The sequence below is a fragment of the Marmota flaviventris genome, chromosome 8 (assembly GCF_047511675.1).
Source record: "Marmota flaviventris isolate mMarFla1 chromosome 8, mMarFla1.hap1, whole genome shotgun sequence".
Taxonomy (NCBI): domain Eukaryota; kingdom Metazoa; phylum Chordata; class Mammalia; order Rodentia; family Sciuridae; genus Marmota; species Marmota flaviventris.
In genome coordinates this window covers 42,727,512-42,749,328 of record NC_092505.1, presented here as the reverse complement: position 1 = coordinate 42,749,328, position 21,817 = coordinate 42,727,512, and the positions used below count along the sequence as shown (strand labels likewise).

The following is a 21,817-nucleotide window of genomic DNA, read 5'->3' as shown; positions in this document are numbered from 1 at the left end:
CCAATACTGAATTTATCGGTAGCAAGAGTATCTACCTCCCAGGGTTCTTCTGAGAAATAAATGTGGTAAGACATGAAAATTTTTTAACAAAGTACAAAAACCAAAGGGCCCAATGGTAGGCATGGTGGCACATGCCTATAATTTTAGTAGCTCAGGAGACTGAGACAGAAGGATGGAGATTTCAAAGCCAGCCTCAGCAACTTAGCAAGGCCCTAATAAACTCAGGGAGACCCTGTCGCTAAATAAAATATTTAAAAATGGCTGGGGATGTGACTCAGTGATTAAATAATCCCCAGTTTAAAAAAAAAAAAAGCCAGGGCTGGGGTTGTGGCTCAGTGGTAGAACGCTTAACTAGCATGTGTGAGGCACTGGGTTTGAGCCTCAGCACCACATGAAAATAAAGATATTGTGTCCATCTACAACTAAAAATCTTAAAAAAAAAAATGTCATGAGACAAGAATGCATTCACTTTTAACCAAAAAGTGCCTGTGTTAAAAGGGGACAAATAGAGACAAGCCTGGTGGTGCACATCTGTAGTCCCAGGTACTTAGGAGGTTGGGGCAGGAGAATCACAAGTTCAGGGCCAGCCTGAACCACTTAGAAAAACCTGTCTGGAAAACAAAGAAAATCACAATAGAAGCTCTTAGATTTTGAACACATAGTCTCCTGTGGGTCAGGGGTCAAATGTTAGAGTCTTGGTGAAGCTGTTAAAAGCATGTAAGCTCTGTGAGGCCAGAAATCCTGCCTGTCTTACTCGTCACTTACCTACGGGTCTTACACAGACCCAGAATTATTATCAATAAATGCTCAGTGGTTGGATGGATGGACAAACAGATGAATGGATGGGTGGGTGGATGGATGGATGGATGGATGGACGGACGGATGGATGGATGGATGGATGGGCCAAAGCCAAAACAGTTCTATCCTTCACTTACAAAGACAACCACGCCCGGAGAATTGATCTCCAGTGCCTCTCTGTCAGGAAACGGTATCTGTCATCTATCATGGTATTTGAGACAAAACTTTAGGTGTCTCTTTGACTAACCTTTTCTCACTCACTTTTCACAATTTAACCAGCTCTGTCAATTCTACCTCCAAAATTTTAGCTTATGAATCTCCCCCAACACCTTTTATCTTTATATAGGCCCTTCCCAATTCTCTCCTGGATTCTTATATCACATTCAAACTAGTCTCCAGTCTCTGTTTCACTCCTTCCAGTCCATTCTCCACAGCTGCACAGAATAATCTTTAAAAAATACAAATATGCCAGACACATTAATGTATGCCTATAATCCCAGCAACCTGGGAAGCTGAGACAGGAGGATTGCAAATTCAAGGCCAGCCTGGGCAACATCAAGAGACCCTGTCTCAAAATAAAAAAAATTAGAAGGACTGGGGATGTAACTCAGTGGTAAAGTGCCCCTAAGTTCAATCCTCAGTACCAAAAAATATAAAAACCACAAATCTAATCAAGTCACTACTACCTCCACCACCCCCATTTTGACCTAAGGTTGGTCCATGACTCCCTATGGACTTTAAGATCAAACCCAGACACCTAAGAGCAGCATCTCTGTCTTCACAATCTTGCCCCAGTCTGCCTCTCCAACCAAACCTGGCCAAGCCCCACCTTGAGTTCTAATTCATTGCCTGGTGCTATGGTTTAAATGTGGTTTGTCCCCACAAAACTCATGTTGAGCCTTGGTTCCCCATGTTAATGATGTTGAGAGGCGGGGGTGGGGGTGGCCTTTAAGAGGTATTTGGATTATAAGGGATCCATTTTCATGAAAAAAATTAATGTAGTTCCCTTGAGAGTGGGTTGTTGTAAGGCAAATTCAGCTTCCTTAATTTGTTCTTTCTTTTTCCTTGATTTATTCTTGCTTCCTCTCAAACACGTGTTCCTTCCACACACACCCACTTCCCCTTTTTGCTTTCCCACCATGATTGTTGCAGAAGTCAAGCCAGCACCATGCTCTTGGAACTATGAGCTAAATAAACCTTTCTTTACAAGTTACCCAGTGTCGGGTATTTTGTTAATAGTAATGGAAAACAAACACCTGGGCTTCTTCCTCTTCCTGGAATGCTTGTCCTGCACCTTCTCTGCTTTCCTTGCACATCCTACTGACCTCTACTTGGCATCCCGCATAGGATGCTTGCTGCAACTTCCCCTGACCCGTCTAAGATTTGGTCTATGCACTGGGGTATATCCCTCCTCTGTTATACCCCAGTGCATAGTACTCAGTGCATCACAAAATGATCTGCTTCCTTATCTGTCCTTTCAGATGCCTGTTTTGTGGAATGCTGCATTTGTTGTGGATAACATCTAGTACACTCTTTCCTGGTCTCTGGCTCAATGAATGTTTGTTGAATTATAAATATTTTGTCTCACATCAAACCTGCACTTTCTCAGAAGCATATTTGCAATCACATCATATCTTTGGCTAATCATGTGACTAGTCAAGATAATGAACCAAGAATTTGAGTGTGGTCTATGATTCTGAAAAAAAATCCTATTAAATTAGTCACGAGGGGGAACATACATTTTAGCCAAAAGTCAAGACACTTGATCTAACAAATATAATTACATGTTTTTCTTGCTTACAAAATTATGACTATATTATATCTATAGCTACAAAATAAGATCTATCATTTTTGCTCTTTTATACAAATATGTCAACTCAAAAGAACTGAACTAATACTTGCTAATAGTAAGTAGCTAACGTTCTTGGTAAGCAATAAGTATTATGTGCGGCACTTTGCTATTATTTAATCTTCTCAACTATCCTTTGAAGCAGATCTTATTTTCTCCATTTCACAGATGAGAAAACTGAGGTTTAAAGAGATCAAACAACTTTCCAGAGGTAGCACAGTGGCTGAGTAGTGCAGTTGATTCCCTCTGTCCTTCTTCAATACTGACCTACCCATGACTTCTTCACTTTATTAGATCATCAGGAGAACCATGTGTGAGAAAAAAAAAATAGCTGTGGCTTCCGGAAATTTTTATTAAAACTCTAAATCTCCTGGCAATAACTTTCAAAAGCCATGATTCAGACCAGCAGTGGTACTTGAAAATGGAATCACAGTACAAGTCTTCTGGCCACAGAGATGCTTTTGCTGCCGGAGAGGGATGCTCAACCTTGGTGTTATGATGATCTGTGTTGTTCCCGTTACTTGGTCTCTTCCACCATTGACTGTTGAAAGGCAACTGACTCTCGTTCTCTCCTCCCTGAGAAGTCCACTCCTTTAGGCCTAATGAGTTCTGTTCTTGTCCATGGTGTTCATGCACTGGGATCTACAGCAATGTTTCTCAAAGTCCTGTCCACTGACCATACACATAACGATCACCAGGACATTCATAAAAATGCATATTCTTGGGCTCCACCCCACAACACCACAGATAGTCCCCACAGATTGAAGCCCTGGAAGCAGTGTTTTAATCACATTCCCTAGGAGATTTGTATGCATACTAACATTTGAGAACTATGGGTGGAGTCTCCATATCCTTATAACCAGCAGTGTTATAAAATGATCAGATGCTCCAACCCTGAATCTGCATTTTCACACATTTCTGTTCAGAGAATCCCTAATCCAGAATAATGCTTGCCCGTGTTTTTTAACAACAGAGCATGCTTAAAAATGGAAAATATTTATTCCTGACATTGAGAATACAGATGAGAATGTTTTCTGGGGCTCAGCCTGCCCCAGTCCCTACCTGCCACCCTGGAGGCAGAGGAGAGCCGTATATCAGGCACACACATCATGGCACAGTAGATGAGAAGCACTGGTCTAAATTACTCCCAGTCCTTCCAACTTTTTTATGAGGCCTAATTCCCTACACCTTACTTACTCTTATGTCCTTCTTCATTTATCAGGTATTTTTATGCACACTAATGGTCAAAAAGTCTACTTCCCAGGCGGGTGTGGTGGTACACACCCCTAATCACAGTGGCTTGGGAGGCTGAGGCAAGAGGATTGCAAGTTTAAGGCCAGCCTCAGCAACTTAGCAAGGTCCTAAGTTTTTTGTGTTTTGTTTTGTTTTGGTGCTGGGAATTGAACTCAGGGCCTTGTGCAGGCAAGCCAAGCACTCTACCAACTGAGCTATATCCCTAGCCCAAGGTCCTAAGCATCTTAGTGAGACCCTGTCTCAAAAAAATAAGGACTGAGGATGTGGATCAGTGGTAAAGCAGCCCTGGGTTCCATCCCTGGTACAAAAAAAAAAAAAAAAAGCGCTAATTCCCAACCAGTAAGATCTTAGAAATCTTCATACAAATGGAAGAATACAGTCTCACCTCCAAGTTCTGGGTAGACTGTTGAAGAAATGCAGAGAAAATGTCTGTCATTTTGATGAGTCATCTGCTATGGCCGAAGGAAAACCTGAAAGAAATAAGAGCCTTCCACCCTCTGGAGAATGCTCCTTTCCTTGGTCCACAAATCTGAGGACAGAGGATTAGCAACATTCAAGGTGGCTTCCTCTCTCCTGAGTGCCAGGAGGAATGTGATTTTGTTTAATCCTTCCTTAGCAAAATCTGTCAGCTTGTAAACTGGACAGGTGTCCCTTCTCTTAGCCAGACCCTGATAATGGGGTGACAATTGGGGTGGAAGGAATGGAATACCTTCAGAAACACTTCCTGGTGAGACCATCTGATCAAAACCACCAAGTGTCAGGCACACCATCTGACTTTGCAAAGCCCCAGCTACATGGGGACCCCATTGATTGCTCGCTCTCTCTCTCTCTCTCTCTCTCCCTCCCTCCCTCCCTCCCTGCCTTACCTCTAAAGAAAATGTCGAAAATTTTTAAAGCTTAAAATGGTGAGCTCCTACTTTGAAGCAAATTCAACATCTACCTCTAAATGAATGGTCACCATGGTCTAAGCAAATAAAATTGGGGGGGGGGGTGGCTACTGCTACCAAACAACTCTTCTGCAAATCTGTTGCTTCTCTCTGCTTCCCCCAAACAGAGAACAGACAAAGCAGCACATATTTTGGCTGTGTAAGTGTGGATCTATCCCTCCTCTGTCCTGATTGCACACCCTAAGTCTCAAAAGGCTTCCCTTTGTACCCCACCATACTCCAAAGAGGGCTCTGCCTAAAGTCCCTCTGAATTAGTAGTAGAAAAGACAGCATGTTGTCATTTGCCACCTCTGGTTGATTTCCCATGGAACTCTCTTGATGCACTTCAAGACAAGCAGGACTTTCTCCTACTTGCTTCAAGTTGCATCAGGAAAAGTTCAGAGAAGTTCAGTGAGCAGTTACCAGTTCACCCAGAGTTGTCCTGATGTATAAGAAATGAGTGGGTTTTCTCTAAGTTCCTGGCAAAAACACTTTGTAAATGTTGTTTCAATTCCTTGATCATCCGATTAACAAGTGCTAAAAATGTAAGGTTAGGGAATGCTGGGAACTTGGGCCTCCTGGACCAAATAACCTAACTCTGTTCCTTGACCATTTCAAGTACAGAATATTGAGCCATCTCTCTGCTCTATGTTCCAGGATGAAGAACAAGCTGTGGTACTTTGAATTTGGTACCTCGGAGACCTTTGCAGCCACCTGCAAGAAACTTCACGACCACATTGAGTTGGAGGTAAGCTCCAGGTGGGAAGAAGGTTTCTTGAACTGGTTTCTGCTCCTGGAATATCATATGTACATTCTCAAGAATATATCCTCTCGGGTCCTTAAAAGGAGAGCCAGAGTGCACTCTATTTTTGGTGCTCTGTCCTGTCCCCACACACATCCATGACCTTGCCCAGAGGCCTCTGGTTGTTGGGCCTGTCCAGAGAATCCTTGGAGCTCTGGGACCCTCAGTCCATTCTGGTCCTCAGCCATCTTTCAATGTCACCCAACTGCCTCCCTCCCCCCAAAAAGATAAGGACAATTACTACCATCACAGGGTGAGGGGCTGCTGTGGGGTAGAGGCAGTGTCCAAGTCTGGAACTGGTGGCTGTGAAGCAGCAGAGGTGAGGGGTTTGGGGGTTGAGCTTTGACCAAACAGTCCCCAGCTCACCCACTGGCTTCAAGGAGCAATTCCCAGATGTGCAGCATTAGCTTGATGAAGTGCAAGCTGAGCCGTCACAAAGCCCCCTATGTTCAGAAGGGTCCTTGTTCCAGTGCTCTTCTGGTTTTTGTTTTTTGTTTGTTTGTTTGTTCATTTTGTTTTGTTTTTCACAAAATTCCTATTCAGAGAACCCCTATTTTTAGTTGTAGATGGACACAATACCTTTATTTTGTTTAATTTTTTTATGTATTGCTCGAGATCGAACCCAGTGCCTCACCTGTGCTAGGCAAGCGCTCCATCACTGAGCCACAACCCCAGCCTGCTCTTCTGTCTTTGTCCTGAAATTCTTCATAATTTTTAAACAAAGAATTCTGCATTTTCACTTTGAACTGAGCCCCACAAATTACGCAGCTGATCTCGTGGGTGCTCTGGTGTGTTCCTAATTCCTCCAGCACTTGTTGCAGCCTGCCTCAGATGGTTTGCCTGTCGGCGCCCCTCCCCCTGGTAGATAAGCAGCCTGCTTCTCACCCCCACCCCTCTCCAGGCCTGCTCTCCCCAAGTCTCTCATGAGATCTCTCCTTAGTCTCTGGCTACCCGAAAGCTCAAACTTCTGTGCACACCCACTGTCTTCATGCTGGGGCACCTCAGGCTCTCGAGTCCTTAGCTTTCCGTGGGATTCAAGCCTGTAGACTCCTCTCCACTTGAGGAAAAAAAAAAGAAGTGAGAGGCACCCAGAGAATTCAGCCACCCTGGGCTCCCCTGGCCTGGTCTCGAAGCCTCCCTAAAGGGTACTCCAAGCTTGGGACCTGGACATCCCTTTGAGAGGAACATTAGGCCAGAAGCACTGTGGGAAAGCCCAGCCACTGCCACTCCCTGCCGGAAGGGAGGCTGTGTGCACACTCCCAGGGAGTTTTCACAAACAAACACTAAGCCAGAGGTTCTGAGCAGCTCTATTTGACTCATCTGCCTGCCTGCCTCTCCCCTTTGGTTGCTAGGTTACTGACACCAGGGTGGGAGGCACGAATCCTTAGCTAATCCCCTGTACTTCTGCCAGCTCAGTCAGTGGGCACAGAGGCCCAGGAGCCAGGGGCCTGTGTCCCCAGGTGGTAGATGGCTGAAGTCACCTACACCTGGGAGAGGCTGAGAAGCCAGCCTTCCTCTATTTACACACAAACACACCACCAGGGAACTGTGGCCGAAGGAGGAGGCTTTGGCCAGGGTACTGAGTGTGGCTGACAGAGATCTGTGTGCATTTTTCCTGTTGGCACGATCCCCTGGTGGGATCTCTTTAAATATACCACAAGTGAGGGACAGCCCTGGCCTAACCGCGGCCAGCTGCACACAGCGACTGCCTGTTCTCCCTGCAGCTGGCCTTGACCTTGTGCCCAGAATACAGCAGCTCAGCTCCCCTGCCTCTGTGGCCCGCCCTCCTGGCTCCAGGCTGGCCTTGCCCCACTGTCCCCTCGAGGTCTAAGACACAGCAGCACTTCCTCAACCACACAGGGGGCTGGTGGCTTAGTAGCAGAAGACACTGGTGGCCTCTGGAGGAATGGGGTTGTTCGCACTGTGGGTTGTTGGGACTTTTCAAAACACTTCCTGTTTTCCTTATCTCCCTATAATGAGTCTTTTTAGTATTTATTCATGAGGGTAAGCTGGAGGAAGGGGTGGGGGGGTGAGGTTGTCATGTGATGGTGGCTTCTGACAGCCCAAGAGATTGGGGCAGGCACCATTTCTGCATTCAAAGAATAGTGAATGTGCGGTCCACCCACTATTGTGTGATTCAGATGGAAACTGCGGTTAGGGAACAAGGCATTTGAGTGACAGGTGTAGAGAGAATGCAAAGCATAGCAGGTAGTTGTGAGAGCATCAAGGACCTCAGGAAAAGCAGGTAAAAGAATCTGTTAGATTACCTTCTAAACGTGGCTGCTGCAGCACACAACAGCCCAGGCCTGTGGGGACCAACACACGACTTACCAGCTCCAGGTCAGTGAGGCCCAGAACACCCCATGCAGGTATTTCTACCTCATTTCACTGTTTTTCAAAACCCTGCTACTGCTTTTATCCCAAGTCACTCCATGGCCCTGTGAACTAAGTAGGCCAAGGATTATTATATTATCACCTCCATTTTATGAAAAAGCAAAACAAGGCAGCGACAGTTAGAAGGGTAAATAGAAGGAAGAGAAAAAAATAAAAAGGGACAAAGTCACATGCTTTAACTGCCTACCCTGATACATCCTCATTTGATAGGAAAACCGGCAAGGCAAGTATTGCCACATTTTTAAGATGATGCTGAGATACATTCAATACTTGACCAAGACTTCTTTGCTGGAAACTGGGAAGAGAAGATTCCAGGTCTTCTGGAGGGAGTTGAGCAGAGATTTACCTACCAAGTGTCAAAACCCAGCAAATCTGTCAGCCTGGATCCACAGTTCTTCCTCCTTGTTCTGTGGGACTGTTGGATTCTCTCTCAGTTCAGGCAGCTACACAACTCTGCTGAGAAAGGATTCGCAAAGATCAGAGGACACACTCCTACTGCTCAATTGAGGAAGGAATCAGAAATTCAGGTGAACAGCAGGAGCGAGTCAGAGACAAAAACTGTCCTAAAGCTTACAAAAGATTTTTCCACACAGCATCTCATTTTATCTTGACCCACAGGACACGCTGCGCAGATTTTCATGTCCTCACCCTGCAGATGAGGAAACTGCGGCTGAGGGGTTTGGTGACCTGAGAAAGGGCACAACTGTAAGGAACTCAGAGTACAGATAGTGAAGTCCATTATTTGGTTTTGATCACTCTAGTCAAAGGCTGGTTGGTGAAACTAAAGCCCAGATGAGACTGTGCAGGGAAGTTCTCCATTGAAAGTCATTCACGTGGTTTACAGACTCTCTGAGGTTAGTGGCTGGCTGAGAAGAAATAGGAGACTTGATCCCATCTCCGAAATAAAGCTCATAGCCCAGCTGACAAGAGAACATGGCCCAGGAAACACAAGAGGACTGGTTAATATAGTGCTCACTTAACTAGTACAAAGGAAACTAGATCCAAAGAGTTTCAGGCAGCCACTTGGGTGATCCCAGTCAGATCACTCTGAACTCCGTTTTGGCAGCCCAATGACTCAAGCAGGGAAGAAGGTGACCCCAGATCTGCTGCTCACATGCAGACAACTTGGCCAGGGCTGGCATAGTGAAGGGGCCCCAACTCACAAGTCCTGGGATTAGCTTTGTTCTGTTCTTGGGATAGGTGATTCACTAAACTATGTCTGAGTCTCAATTCACATCTGTAAAATGAGGTAGAAGGGAACTGACCTATCTCACAAGACCATTATTTTGAATTAAAGTTTTCAGGGGTTGGGGTTTTTAATTAATTATTTAATTAATTTTATTTAATAATTGATAGGAAAGTTTACTTATTTATTTTTAGTACTTGGGATTGATGTAGCTCTTTGCCACTGAGCTACATCCCCAGCCCATCTTATTTTTTATTTTGAGATAGGCTCTCACTAAGTTGCTTAGGCTGGCTTTGAACTTGGAATCCTCCTGCCTCAGCCTCCGAAGCTGCTGAGATTACAGGCATGTACCATGGCACCTAGCTTGGGGTTGTTGTTTTATTTTCTGTTTATTTAACTGGCAGTAGTGCTAAACATCTCCCTAAATCTGCAAAGCAGCCTTAAGTGGCAAGTGTCCTAATCACCTTTCCAGAGCAGGGGGACAGGAGGCTAAGAGAAAGTAAGGAGCTCACCTGAGGTTCATGACCTATGAGTGGTCAGGTCAGACTTCCATCCCAATTTCCCAGAAACCCAAGAGTGTCAGGGTAGTAAAGGCCCTTGAGAAGCTCAGTCTGGAGCAGATATTCTCAACCTCATATAGGACCTATCCAGTCTGCTAATTATTCACAGTCTCATTCATTGTGACATTTCAGGTAATGTTAAAATCAGGCATAAGATTTTTATCTTTATCAGGAAGGGAGCATTAAAAATATTGCAAATGGTCTCCATAGAAAGAGGTATAGGGCTCTACCTGAAACAGGTGCTGGATACTTTGCTTCCAAGACCTCCTCTCAGGGTGCTCTCCAATGCCTCTTTGCTTCCAAAGAGGCCCTTTATATTTATCCTAACCTGATTTCACCTGCATAAACAGGTGAGGAAGGCTCACAGTGAGTCACCTCCCCCACCCCAGGCTCAGAATAGCCTTGCAAAGATTTTTAGATGTGATCACAGTTAGGTAGAATAAACTAGGCAAACTTCAATTTGAGCATACATTTTACATTCTGCAGAAATATTTAATTTTTCTGCCTAAAAATAAGAACTCCCCCAATTCCTCGATATTTAATCTAATCTTTAAAACAATGTTCACAAGAGAAGGCTAGCCAGTTCCACTAAAATGATCCTAATACTGGGAAACATAAATGCAAATCTTGAAGCTGTTCCAAAAAAAAAACCCAGCCTATTTGGGGATCTCTGTATATCAGTTACCCCTTTTGAGGATTTAAAAAATAACAGAAAACAATTGAGGACAGTTTTATCAAAAAGTCCCACTTCCCCCTCACTCAGAATTGATTTTTCAGTATTGTATCTTTATTTCCTTTTGGTATTTTTCACCAAAGAAATAAAATGCTACAGGTAAACCTGAAGTACCCCCCCCCACTCCCTTCCTGCGCTACAACCTGCATTTTTCACTCACCATTGGTCCCTGAACTCTCTTCACACTGATATTGCTAAAATTGTTTCCTTACTTTTACCTGCTCTCTAGTGCTACAAGGATTTCCCGGCCACTGTTGGCAAGGAGGAGCGGAAATGGGAACTCTCAGAAATTGCTGGTGGGAACCTGTGTGGTAAACCCCCTTGGAGAGAAGTTGGGCAATCCACACTAAATGCATTCATAGACTGTCTGACTCCACGGTGCTTCTCACCCTAGAGCTGGAGAATTCCCTGCATCTGAGCCTGAGATGAGCATAGGAGTACAGTGCAGGATTTTTTTTTTTTTAAATAACAAGACAGAACCAACCAGGCCCGGCCTGATGGTGCATGCCTGTAATCCCAGTGACTCAGGAGGCTGAGGCAGGAGGATTGCAAGTTCAAAGCCAGCCTCAGCAACTTAGTGAGGCCCTAAGCAACTAGGCCCCTAAGCAACTAGATCCTCTCTCTACATACTCTATCTAAATAAACTACAAAAAAGAGCTCGTGGTATGGCTTAGTGCCCCTGGGTTCAATCCCCAGTACCAAAAAAAAAAAGAACCAACCCAATTGACTGTGTTAACCTAACACCTTAAAAAGACATTGAGTGACTCTACCAAATGCCATTGAATTCTACACTTCAAAATGATTAGTTATATGTTCTGTAAATTTTACCTCCACCAAAAAAAAAGTGGTTTAAAAAGCAGGAGTGAACCAGGTACCATATCATGATCTGGGTGGGTCTCACCTATGAGAATCCTAAAAACTAAAGTAACATTAAGCATAGGTATGTGTGCATAAAGAAGCTTCATAAAAAAATGAGTCAGGCCAGACACAGAGGCACAGGCCTATAATCCCAGCTACTCTAGAGGCTGAGGTAGAAGGATCACAAGTTCAAGGCCAGCCTCAGCAACTTATCAAAACAGTACCTCAAATTTATAAAGGGCCAGGGATGTTGATCAGTAGAGTAGCCCCTCTCCATTCAATCCCCAGTACTAGAGGGGAAGGGGTTAAAAAAAAAGAGTCTTAATTAATTTAAGATTAGGCAGATTTCTTGAGCTACTCCAATCCAATCCAGTGCCATTATTTTTCAAAAGAGAGAAATGAAGGACTTTATAGGTTAAGTAGCATGACCAAGTTCACTTAGCCAGAATGTGACAGAAAAAGAACCCATGGCTTTCAAGCTGTAAGAGGGCCATTCTCTTATTCTGCCTTGGCATCCACACACCGGATTGCACACTCTTAAATCGAAGGGGAAGAGATCTTTAAGCCTGGGTGTCTTCTGTCGGGCTATGAACCTTCTCAGCCTGGGCAGGTAGAGCCTGTCAGAGCTTGGAGTAAAGAAAGTAAAAAGTGACCCCTCAACCCATCCACCTCGCCACAGTGAATAAATGGAAGGGAAACCTGAGAAAATAAAAGGGGTGATCAGATGGTGTATCAAACCCTAGAGGCAAAAGTAGGACTAGAATGGTCTTGAGAGAGAGATCCTCCTTCTAGTCTATTCCTTTCCCCACTCAAGTCCAGTGCTCTGATGTCTCTACCTGGCTTTCTTCCTGCTCCCTACTAATATGTGATCTAACCTCTTTCCCTTGCTTTGAAAAGTAATGCAAATGCCTGGTTAGAATATCCTGAAATACAGAGGGGCAAAAAAGAAAAGTAACCCACAATCTCACCAATGGATCAGCACCACTGGAATGTTGGCCGCATTACAATCCCATAATAACATTAGCCCTCTCCCCTCCTGTCTTTCACATCAGGCCTCCTGAGAATCTCTGTGATTGATTCTTTGGTTTTGTCAAATCGTCATCCATTTTTAAAGGCAACCCATCATCCCATCTCTCCATTTCTTTCAACCATGCATTTGCTACCAGTTTCCTTGGCTGACGCTTAGAATTGTTCCGCTGACCAAGAAGAAATTTTTTCTGTCAATTTTCCCTTAGAAAATCCCATTGTTCACTTGCATCTCTGATACATAACTTTTTTCTCTCAAAAGACCTTCTTTTTTATTTCTTACAAATGTGTACCCTATAGTTCACTTCAAGTCTCTATTCATCCATATGCTTTTATTTTTTAGTTCTTTCCCATTTCCTTTGTTCCTGGTGAATTGCTTTGATTTTCTTTTGTCTTTAGATTCCTGGCAATATATACTTTTGTCTTCCAAAGACTTAGGAATAAGTTTTTTAAAGATGAAGTCTAATGCTCACACTTTCTCAAAGAAGTTGGTTTAATACATGGTAGGTGTGATAGGGCCCCAGGAAATCTCAGAGGACCAAGGCTGGAGGTCACATGATTTATAAGCTATGTAAGAACCCAACAGGTTTCTGGAAGATGCTCTCAGCTAACCTCTGCCCCAGAGGACTTAGCTTTTTAGCCAACAAGGTTTCTTGGTAAAAGAATAACTTTTCCCAAGCAATGACTACCAAACAAATACATCTTTTAAGTAATAATGAACTGTGAGGCCCCGCCAGTAGGAAATGTATTCATTCTCTGAGACATTTTAGAATATTGAAAAGAATCCATGATCCCCATCACCATCTCCAGAGACTTGGGGACCTCAGGGAGGAAAACACTTCAATTTTTTTTTCCTTCTACAAGTGAACTGTTAGAGAATAGTATATACAAATATGTCCTGTTGGCTAGAGTTTTCTTAACTCAGTATGTGGGGCCATAAACTTGCTGATCCTAGTGTTCATTAGAAAAGGAATGAAGAAAGTAGAAGAATTGACTCTTAAGGAGAGAGCACCCTCTCTTAAAGAGCTAGGTACCTTCAGTAAGAGATGTCCTCTGCATTAAACTTCTGCTTTCCACCTAATACATGTATCTGCTGAGTTGATGAAAGGCTTCCCATCCAGGACTTGGCATGGAGATTAGGCAGTCAGCTTTCTGAAGCAAGGTCTTTCTTATTTATTCTGTATTTCCAGGCCCATCACAGAGGCTGAAGTGAAGTACTTCCTCCGGAGTTATTTGTTGATTGTAAAATTAAACCAGAGTGTGAAAATCCCATAGTTAGTGTGAACATTAATAGAGATTGCCACTTGACCAGCTTTAAGTCACACCTTTCTTTTGGAAGCCACTAGCATAAAAGGGACTCATCCTGCTCCATTTGTAACACAGAGTAGGGGGTGGCAGAGCTTGCCGCCTGGCACCTGGGCCTACTCCTAACCCTGCACCAAGTGGAAAGACCTCCCACACCCTGTTCTGAGCTGTCACTGGGATCTTTGAAAGTAGCAGAGGGTCTGGGACAACTGAGAACCAGGACAGGAAATGCCAGGGTTCTCCCACCTCTTTCCCACCAGAATTAAGACTGTGAGTGGGCAGAGCCCATATGGCAGCAAGGGTGCCAGGCAGTTGTGGGGTTGCAGGACATCATCCTGCAGGGCAGAAGAAGGGTCTCCATTCTGAGCCCTTTGGATTTGAGGTCTAACTGCCTTTGAGCCCAGCGGGTCTCTAAGGCCACCAGCTTTGCTCTGCCTGCAGGAGCGTTGGGCTCCTCAGAAAACCTCCTCCAGCCCAGATTGGTCTCAGCTCCTCAGACAGGCAGCAAAACCTATTAATCTGCACCCAGAGCAAGAATGCCTTAACACACCAGGGTTTTTCTAAGCTAGGGGAGGGCAGAGTGGTGGATAGGAAAAGACTTTGCCCTCGGTCCAACTCTGAGGAAACCCACCACCGTGAGCTCTGAGAAACAGCAGTTCTGTTTTGGAAACTGGCACCCAGTGCCGGCTCACTCCTGGAAATGAATTAGGGCCCCCCCACCCCCAGCTGCAATGTTCTACTTCCAGTGCCTCTGCCAACACCCCCTTCCAGCTGCCCCTCTCAAAGGCACCATTGTGCCTGCCTGGCACAGCAACAGAGGAGGGCGAAAGAGGAAGAAAACATTTTCTGCCCATGGGATGTTCTTAAGCAGGTTGTGTGTACATGGCTTCCAGGCCGCATTCCTTGAGCCCACACAAACCCGCCAGAACTCCATCATCCCTGTCACAGATGGCAGCCTCTTTCCAGTGTAACTGGCCCTCCATGGCTCACTTCAAATCAGAGAATGTGAAGCACACAGCTGGATGGACAGGGCTGGGCAGAAAGGGGGAGGGGAGCGTCACCGTGACACTTTCTCAATCCAGCACACTCTAGCCTGCCAAAGCACATTCTGAACTCAGAATCTCTGAACTGGAAGGGGTAAGTCCCACTTACTACTCAACAAAAGATTCATTCTAGCACATTCTGATAAGTGGGCCTCCAGCCTCCTGAATACTCTAAAGATAGGAAGAGGAGGCTCACTGATTCTCAATAAGCCTGTTCCATTGTTGGACAGCGCTGATTTTCAGAAAGTTCTTCCTAATGTTGAACCAGAGTTGTTCCTCGCCCTCTGCTTCCCTCATGGGCACTTGGTACAACACTTGGAACAAACTAGGTACACGGTAAGTGTTTGTGCATTGAACTGAGTGGATTCCTCACTCATTTGACCTCTTTTCATCCTCCACAGTCACACAGAACTTCCTTTCTTGGTCCTCTACATGACCCCTCTTCCTAGGCTGAAGAAGTGTCTTCCACATTGCTTCCCATTAATCTTCACTACACATCCCCAGTTCCTTATATGACTGCATTTATAGACCTATAACTATCCTGACCACTCTTCTCTTGAAGGACTCCATTTTTTTTTCAATGTTTTCCTTAAAATGAAAAATTGAGGGCTGGGGATATAGCTCAGTTGATAGAGTTCTTGCCTAGCATGCAAAGGCCCTGGGTTCAATCCCCAGCACCATAAAAAAATAAAATAAAATAAATTGAGCCGAATGTGGTGGCACACACCTGTAATCCCAGCAGTTTGGGCCTGAGGCAGGAGGATCACGAGTTCAAAGCAAGGCTCAGCAACTTAGTGAGGCTGTAAGCAACCTAGTGAGATCCTGTCTCTAATAAAAAAAAAAAAATAAGAAGGACTGCTGATGTGGCTTAATGGTTAAGTGTCCTTGGGTTCAATCCCTAGTACCAAAAAGATTGAATCTCTTGTATCTAGAATATTCCCAACGTGGTCTCATAGGTAACAAAGCACACGATTTACAGGCATCCTAAGTTGGAATGGCTTCTTGGTCTTGCTGCTTATCCTCATGCAGGCTGTCAAAGATAACCAGAAACCCTGGTAAATATGGAGAAGAAGCTTCCTTAGTTTCAGTGTTTCCTCATCTACAAAAATGAGGATACAAAACTGACATTTCAAGGTTGTAAGGATTAGACATAAAATACATGAAGTGCCTGGGTCCTAACAGTTACTCAATAAATCATGTCAATTAATATTATGTAACATATATGTGTATTAGTAGTATTATCTAACTGCTCACAACAGACATCAGCTCCTAAAACAATATAAAACAACCTCTCTGAATATAGAATGACCTACATGCCAGGCCAATTTTTGTATGTAGATAGTACTAGACTATTTTTCCAATAAGGCTGTCACCCCTCATCAGCGGCTCTCAATATAGTGCCTTTTCTTCCCTGACAAAATCAGATTATTAACACTAAAAGCGTTCTCTCTAGTTCTTCTCTAGGGAAAACAGATATCATTGTTTGAAAAAAAAAACCTGGCTGTTTTTCTTTCACTCTCAGTAAATTTCTCTATTCTTGCCACATATCTTACAGATCTAAAAATATCTACTTCCTTTTCTGCTTTGTTCCCTCCAGTCAGTGGGGTCCTAGATCCTCAATTGTGGGTACATCTTTTCTCAATTTTCCTTTGGATGATGCCTTCTGGTCCCTTGAAATTTACAATAGTGGGAGTATTTACACCATAGAACACAATAGTCAGGGTTATTTTTTTTTTCCTAGAGAGCCCGTTATTAAGCATTTAGCAGCAAAAGTCTGCTTCCAGCATTGATCTGCAATGAGCACATTGAGGACAGGGACTCTCCATCCCCAAGGTCCAGCAGAGAATAAGTAGGCTCTCATTATTGATGGATGGATGAACGCTTTTGTCGTCTGTCTCTTAATGCCTCTCTTATATGAAATGTGCCTTCTGTGCCCTGTTCTTGCTACCAGGTCTTTGAGCATGGATGTCCTTTAGCGGTTGATCAGAGGACCACTTCATGCAGACTGGATTAACCATCCATAGCTCTTTCTATCTGGGACATTCATCCACTATATTTGATCACTCTCTTCATCCAGAGAGGCTTGGGGGAATTCATCTGGAAAGAAGGAAATCTTGCCAGATTTCTTCAAGGAACACCTTGGTTTCCATATTAGGATTTCTCCACACATTCTTCCTTTCAGTTCACAAATATATTGGACACCTGATATGGGTAAGACACGCCAGGATCTATGGAGACCACAGAGCTGCATATGCTATGGTTCCCACCTTCCAGGAGCTTCAAATTTCCTCAGGTACAGGAAATTTCCATAGATGAGGGAAAGTGAAGCAACGCAACTTTAGAGAAGGGGGAGATCATTTTCTTAATGATTCATTAACACTAGAGCACTCAGAACTGCCTCCTAGAGGAGATGCTTCTCTGCTGGCAGGGTAGGATTTTACTAGGAATAAAAGAACAGGTGGACAACTTAGGCAGTTTGCAATAGCAGAAAGAGAAGTAGGCCCAAACTCTGTGGGACCCAGCTAGCAGTCTTCCTTATCTACTCTCCTCTTTCCAAACCAAAGGAGACTTTCCTGAGTTAGCATTCCCAGTGACTTACACTCCAGCCTGCCAAGCCAACCAGAGGGCACCTCCTCTCCTCCCATCCTGGCTCTTTTATGCTTACATTCTAAAGGAGCATCACCACCCCATCCTTTCCAGGCTCTACAGGCCCCTGAGGTTGCTTGGGAAGTTCATTGATGCTGTCTGCCTAATATCTCTGTCCTATTCCTTCGAAAAAGGGGTAGGGAGGGGAGAGGTAGTCAGATGTATGCTAGTTACCTCTCTGCCCTTCAGTGACTATCTAAGGCTGTAACATGGAGCCCAGGCCTCCAGGGAGGCTACCCTCAGTTCCTGCTCACTGCCACCCCCAGCCCAATATAACCCCTGTTCAAGTGTGTCCAGACACAGTCCACTCCTTCCCCACTGAAACAGAAATAATGTTTTTGCTAGAAATGGGTCCAGTATTTCCTCTTTCCTCTTCAAGAAAGCTATGCTCTGCCCAAATCTCCGACTCACTGAGAAAAGAAAGGACACCAGTATCATTCCCAGACCAACATCATACTACTGTTTAGCATCTTCTCTTTCATTCTGTTTACATCCTGTCCTAGTATCTCCAACTTCTAATGTCTATGCATTCCTTCATCCCACAAGCATTAATGGAGTATCTTCTCTGCTTCAGACATTTAGGAAAGCCTTATCCTCAGTCACATCATCCTTTTAGAACCCATCTTTCCTCTCCAGTCCCACATTGCCATCAAACTACATTGCTTCTCTAACCATCTGACCATGTCCCTTTACCGTCACCATCCCTACTCCCCTTGGAGTCCCTGGTTAAGCCCTAGCTCTTCCTTGAGGGAGCTGTGTGATCTCAGAAGGGCACTTAACCAACTTTTGACCTCATTGATTTATTTTGGTAATTCAGAGTGATCTCCAGTGTTCCATCTGCCCTTATCATTCTGATATTCTGTGCTTGGCCTTCATCCAATGACAGAATTCCTCTTTGAAAAGTCACTCTCGACTTCGTGGTTGTCAATTCAAATGACCACAGGTCTAGTTCTAGATCATCTGACCCTCATGGCCATTGTACCATTGGGACATTCCCTTGGCCTCTGTAGCCTTTGTTTTTCTCATCCATAAAATGAGGTAGTTGGACTGGGTGATGTTGCAAGATGCTTCCGGTCTTTGATTCTGTGAAAGTACAGAACAGAGAAAAGAGAGAGAGGGAAAATAAGCAACTCTTTTGGGAAAGTGGACGGGAAGGAACTCATAGAGAAAGTGGCTTCTGTAGAGTTTTGAAAGAAAGGTAGAGTGGGATGGCAATGGAAAGTACAGGAGTCCTCAAGGGCATCTTGCCATTTTGGGACTGTGACAAGGAGTCTAAGCAAGGATCATCACTGGCTGATGAAGGACTATGAAGGGAGGTTTAGGCTGGCAACACCTGATCCCACTGATCCATCTAAACCTCACAAAAACACAGACAACCCAACCTGGGCCTGCTAATGAGATGTAATAGGAAGTACAAAGCCCTACTAATGAAGTGTTCTTTCCAAAAAAGCCAACTCTGTTCAAGGTTTTAGTGTAAAAAGACTAATTTAGTAAAATGCATGGGATAAATTAGGAATAATTTTTTTTTAAAAAAGGCATCTCAGAGATGCAGTTAGCAAAGTCCAGAATCTGGGAAATACTATATTCAGCCTTACTCCTCAGAATGTGGTCCATGGATGTGAAGTATTAGCATCACCAGGAAATGTGTTACAAATGCAGAATCTCTGGCCTAACCAGACTTCTTGAATCCTCATTTTAATAAGACAAAAACCCCCCTGCATGATTTGCATGTATATTAGTGCTTGAACATCACTGCTTTCCAGGACAAATGACCCATTGTCTTCCAAAGAAAGTTAAAGAAAGACAGGAGGAAGGAAGTCAAAGAGGCAAACCAAGGAAAAAAAAATAGAGGATTTATAGATCAAAAGAAAACCAAGAGCCAGATGTGGTGGCTTGGGAGGCTGAGGCAGGAGGATCACCAGTTCAAAGCCAATCTCAGCAACAGTGAGATGCTAAGCAACTCAGTGAGACCATGTCTCTAAATAAAATATAAAATAGGGCTGAGGATGTGGCTCAGTGGTTGAGTGCCCCTGAGTTCAATCCTCCGTACCACCAAAAAAAAAAAAAAACCCAAGAGATGTATCACTAAATGCAATATGAAGATCTTTTAGACAACTAGCTATTTTTAAAAATGAGACTATTGAGGAAATTTGAACAATTACGAGATGTTTATTGGTATTAAGGAACAGTGACAATAATGTTGGGCTAATTTTTAAAGTCATCATTTAAAGATACACAGTATTTATGGATGAAATGATAGAAAATCAGAGATTTGCTAAAAAGTAGTTCAGTAGGAATGGTGTGCAAAGAGAACCCAGTTTGATTTAAAACAGTATTAGCTGCAAGTTACTAATTGTTGCAACTGAGTTTTGGGGTATATGGGGGGTTATCATACTCTCTACTTTCCTGTGTGTTTGGAAATACCCATATTAAAAAAGATTTAAAAGAAAGACCAAGGCAGAGTCCCTTGAGGCCTGAGTTTCAACCCCAAACCAGCCTGCAGGAGGTCATTACCCAGAGAAGCCAGCCCAGCATGGGCTGTGAAACACATGTGCGCTCCAAACCAGAGAAAATCTTGCCTGATCTATGGCATGGAGAATTGAGGTTAGTTAGAAGGGAGAATTTCCTAGTTGCTAAAAACTGAAACAGGTCATCAAATAAATTGTGGGATCTCCTGCCCTGAGGACCTTCAGAATAGGATCAACATGGAGGAGGCTGCTTCCGCACTGTCTTTTCAGGTCACTAAGGCGGGCAGGCAGAAGGAGCACGAAAAAAACCCACATCGGGGCCGGGGAAGCATCAATGCCCTCCCTCCTTCACCTCTTCTGCTCTCTGTCCCTCTGAGGACAGAGAGTTGGGCGAGTCCAGGTTCTGCCCAGAATTATGGGATTGTAAGGATCCAAGACGTCAAGGGCAGGGTGGGGGTGGAGATGAATACGAATTCCCAGTGGTTTCATTGGCACATACTTACGCATTCCCCTCCTAACCTAGGGTCTAGTTACCTACGCATTGGCCCAACCGCCAAACAAGCCAACCATCCCAGGCTCCTAGAGAAACCCAAACTGGAGGTATAGTCTTGGCCAGGGGACCAAAGATGAACGTGGCCGACAGCTGCGGGCGAGCTCCAAGGGGCCTGGGAGGAGGCGCGCGGGCCGCTCCGGCCTGCGCCCCTAAAGATTCCAGAACTGCTACCATGTGGACAGGAGTGGGGTTGGCCTTCGTGTACCCCGACTCCCACCTCGTGCCCGAAGAGCCTCCCGGGACCTAGGCGGCCCGACGTCGGGTACCTGGCAGCCGGCGCACACCCGAAGCACGATTCGAGCGTGTGCGCTCTGGCTGCTCGGGACAAGAGCTCTCTGTTCAGCTGCACACGCGGCTATAAATACCTGGTGCCGCAGCAGCGCTGCCTCTCCTTGGAGCCGGGCCTGGGCTAGGATGGCTAGTGGCGTGGCGCGCGCGGGGACCGCCGCCCTCTTTGCTGTGTCCCCAGGAGACGCCGTGGTAGAAGCAGGGGGAGGGGGCCGGATGACGTCATGGAACAGTTGGAGGATTTAGCTCAGGAACCCGCCGGGACCGGCGTTCCATTTAGGCTGACTGTGTTCCACTCTGGGCTCCACTTTCTCAGATTGAGCACACAGCCTTCCACCTTTCCCGAAAGCTGGGGTTCTGAAGGAAATCAGTGTATGATGGCTAGGCCCGAGAACTCCGGAAAACAGGCACACAGGCGTGGGCTGCCACCAGCACAGCCGGTTAAAATGCTTCCAGCAAAGCCTCAAGTAGTGACGAACTATGCCTCAAGGCACAGGGATTGAGGATACTGTAATAATAATGCAGATAGTTATGGAGTGTCGCTGCCTTCCCGAGACCAGTCAAACCCCGAGATAGATAAATCTGTTATTCCCCCTCCCCATTTTACAGATAATAAATTAAAGCTCAGAGAGGTTAAGAAACCAATCTGGAATCACATAACTGTCAATTGACAGAGCCAAAATGTAATCCATATCTCTGCCTCCAGCCCACATATATACTTTTCCAGATACTACATTGTTTCTCACTTTTCAAGTGGGTGCATTTCAAGGGCTGCAACATCAGCCATCAAACAGACCCCAAGTTCCTACTGCTTGCTCTGATTGCCTCATTACAGAGCAAGACCCGGTAAGAATAATGAGAAGTGGGTAGATTTATCAGAAAGCAGAGTGAGGACTGTCTCCTTTCCCAAGAAGAGGTTAACAGGGGCTGGGGAGGTGGCTCAAGCCGTAGCGCGCTCTCCTGGCATGCATGCGGCCTGGGTTCGATCCTCAGCACCACATACAAACAAAGATGTTGTGTCTGCCGAGAACTAAAAAAAATAAATAAATATCAAAAAATTCTCTCTCACACACACACACACTCTTTCAAAAAAAAAAAAAAAAAGAGGTTAACAGTTGACCAGGTTAA

General features: G+C 44.7%; 1 protein-coding gene across 1 annotated transcript in view; it reads left to right on the top strand.

The window, feature by feature from the left end:
* The window catches only part of Dgkg (diacylglycerol kinase gamma), a 162,879-nt gene that overhangs the window by 98,163 nt on the left and 42,899 nt on the right, over positions 1-21,817 (top strand). Inside the window, exon 20 of the mRNA XM_027951541.2 lies at positions 5,485-5,575. Within this exon, the coding sequence (XP_027807342.1) occupies positions 5,485-5,575 (91 nt within the window). The remainder of the gene's footprint in view (positions 1-5,484; positions 5,576-21,817) is intronic.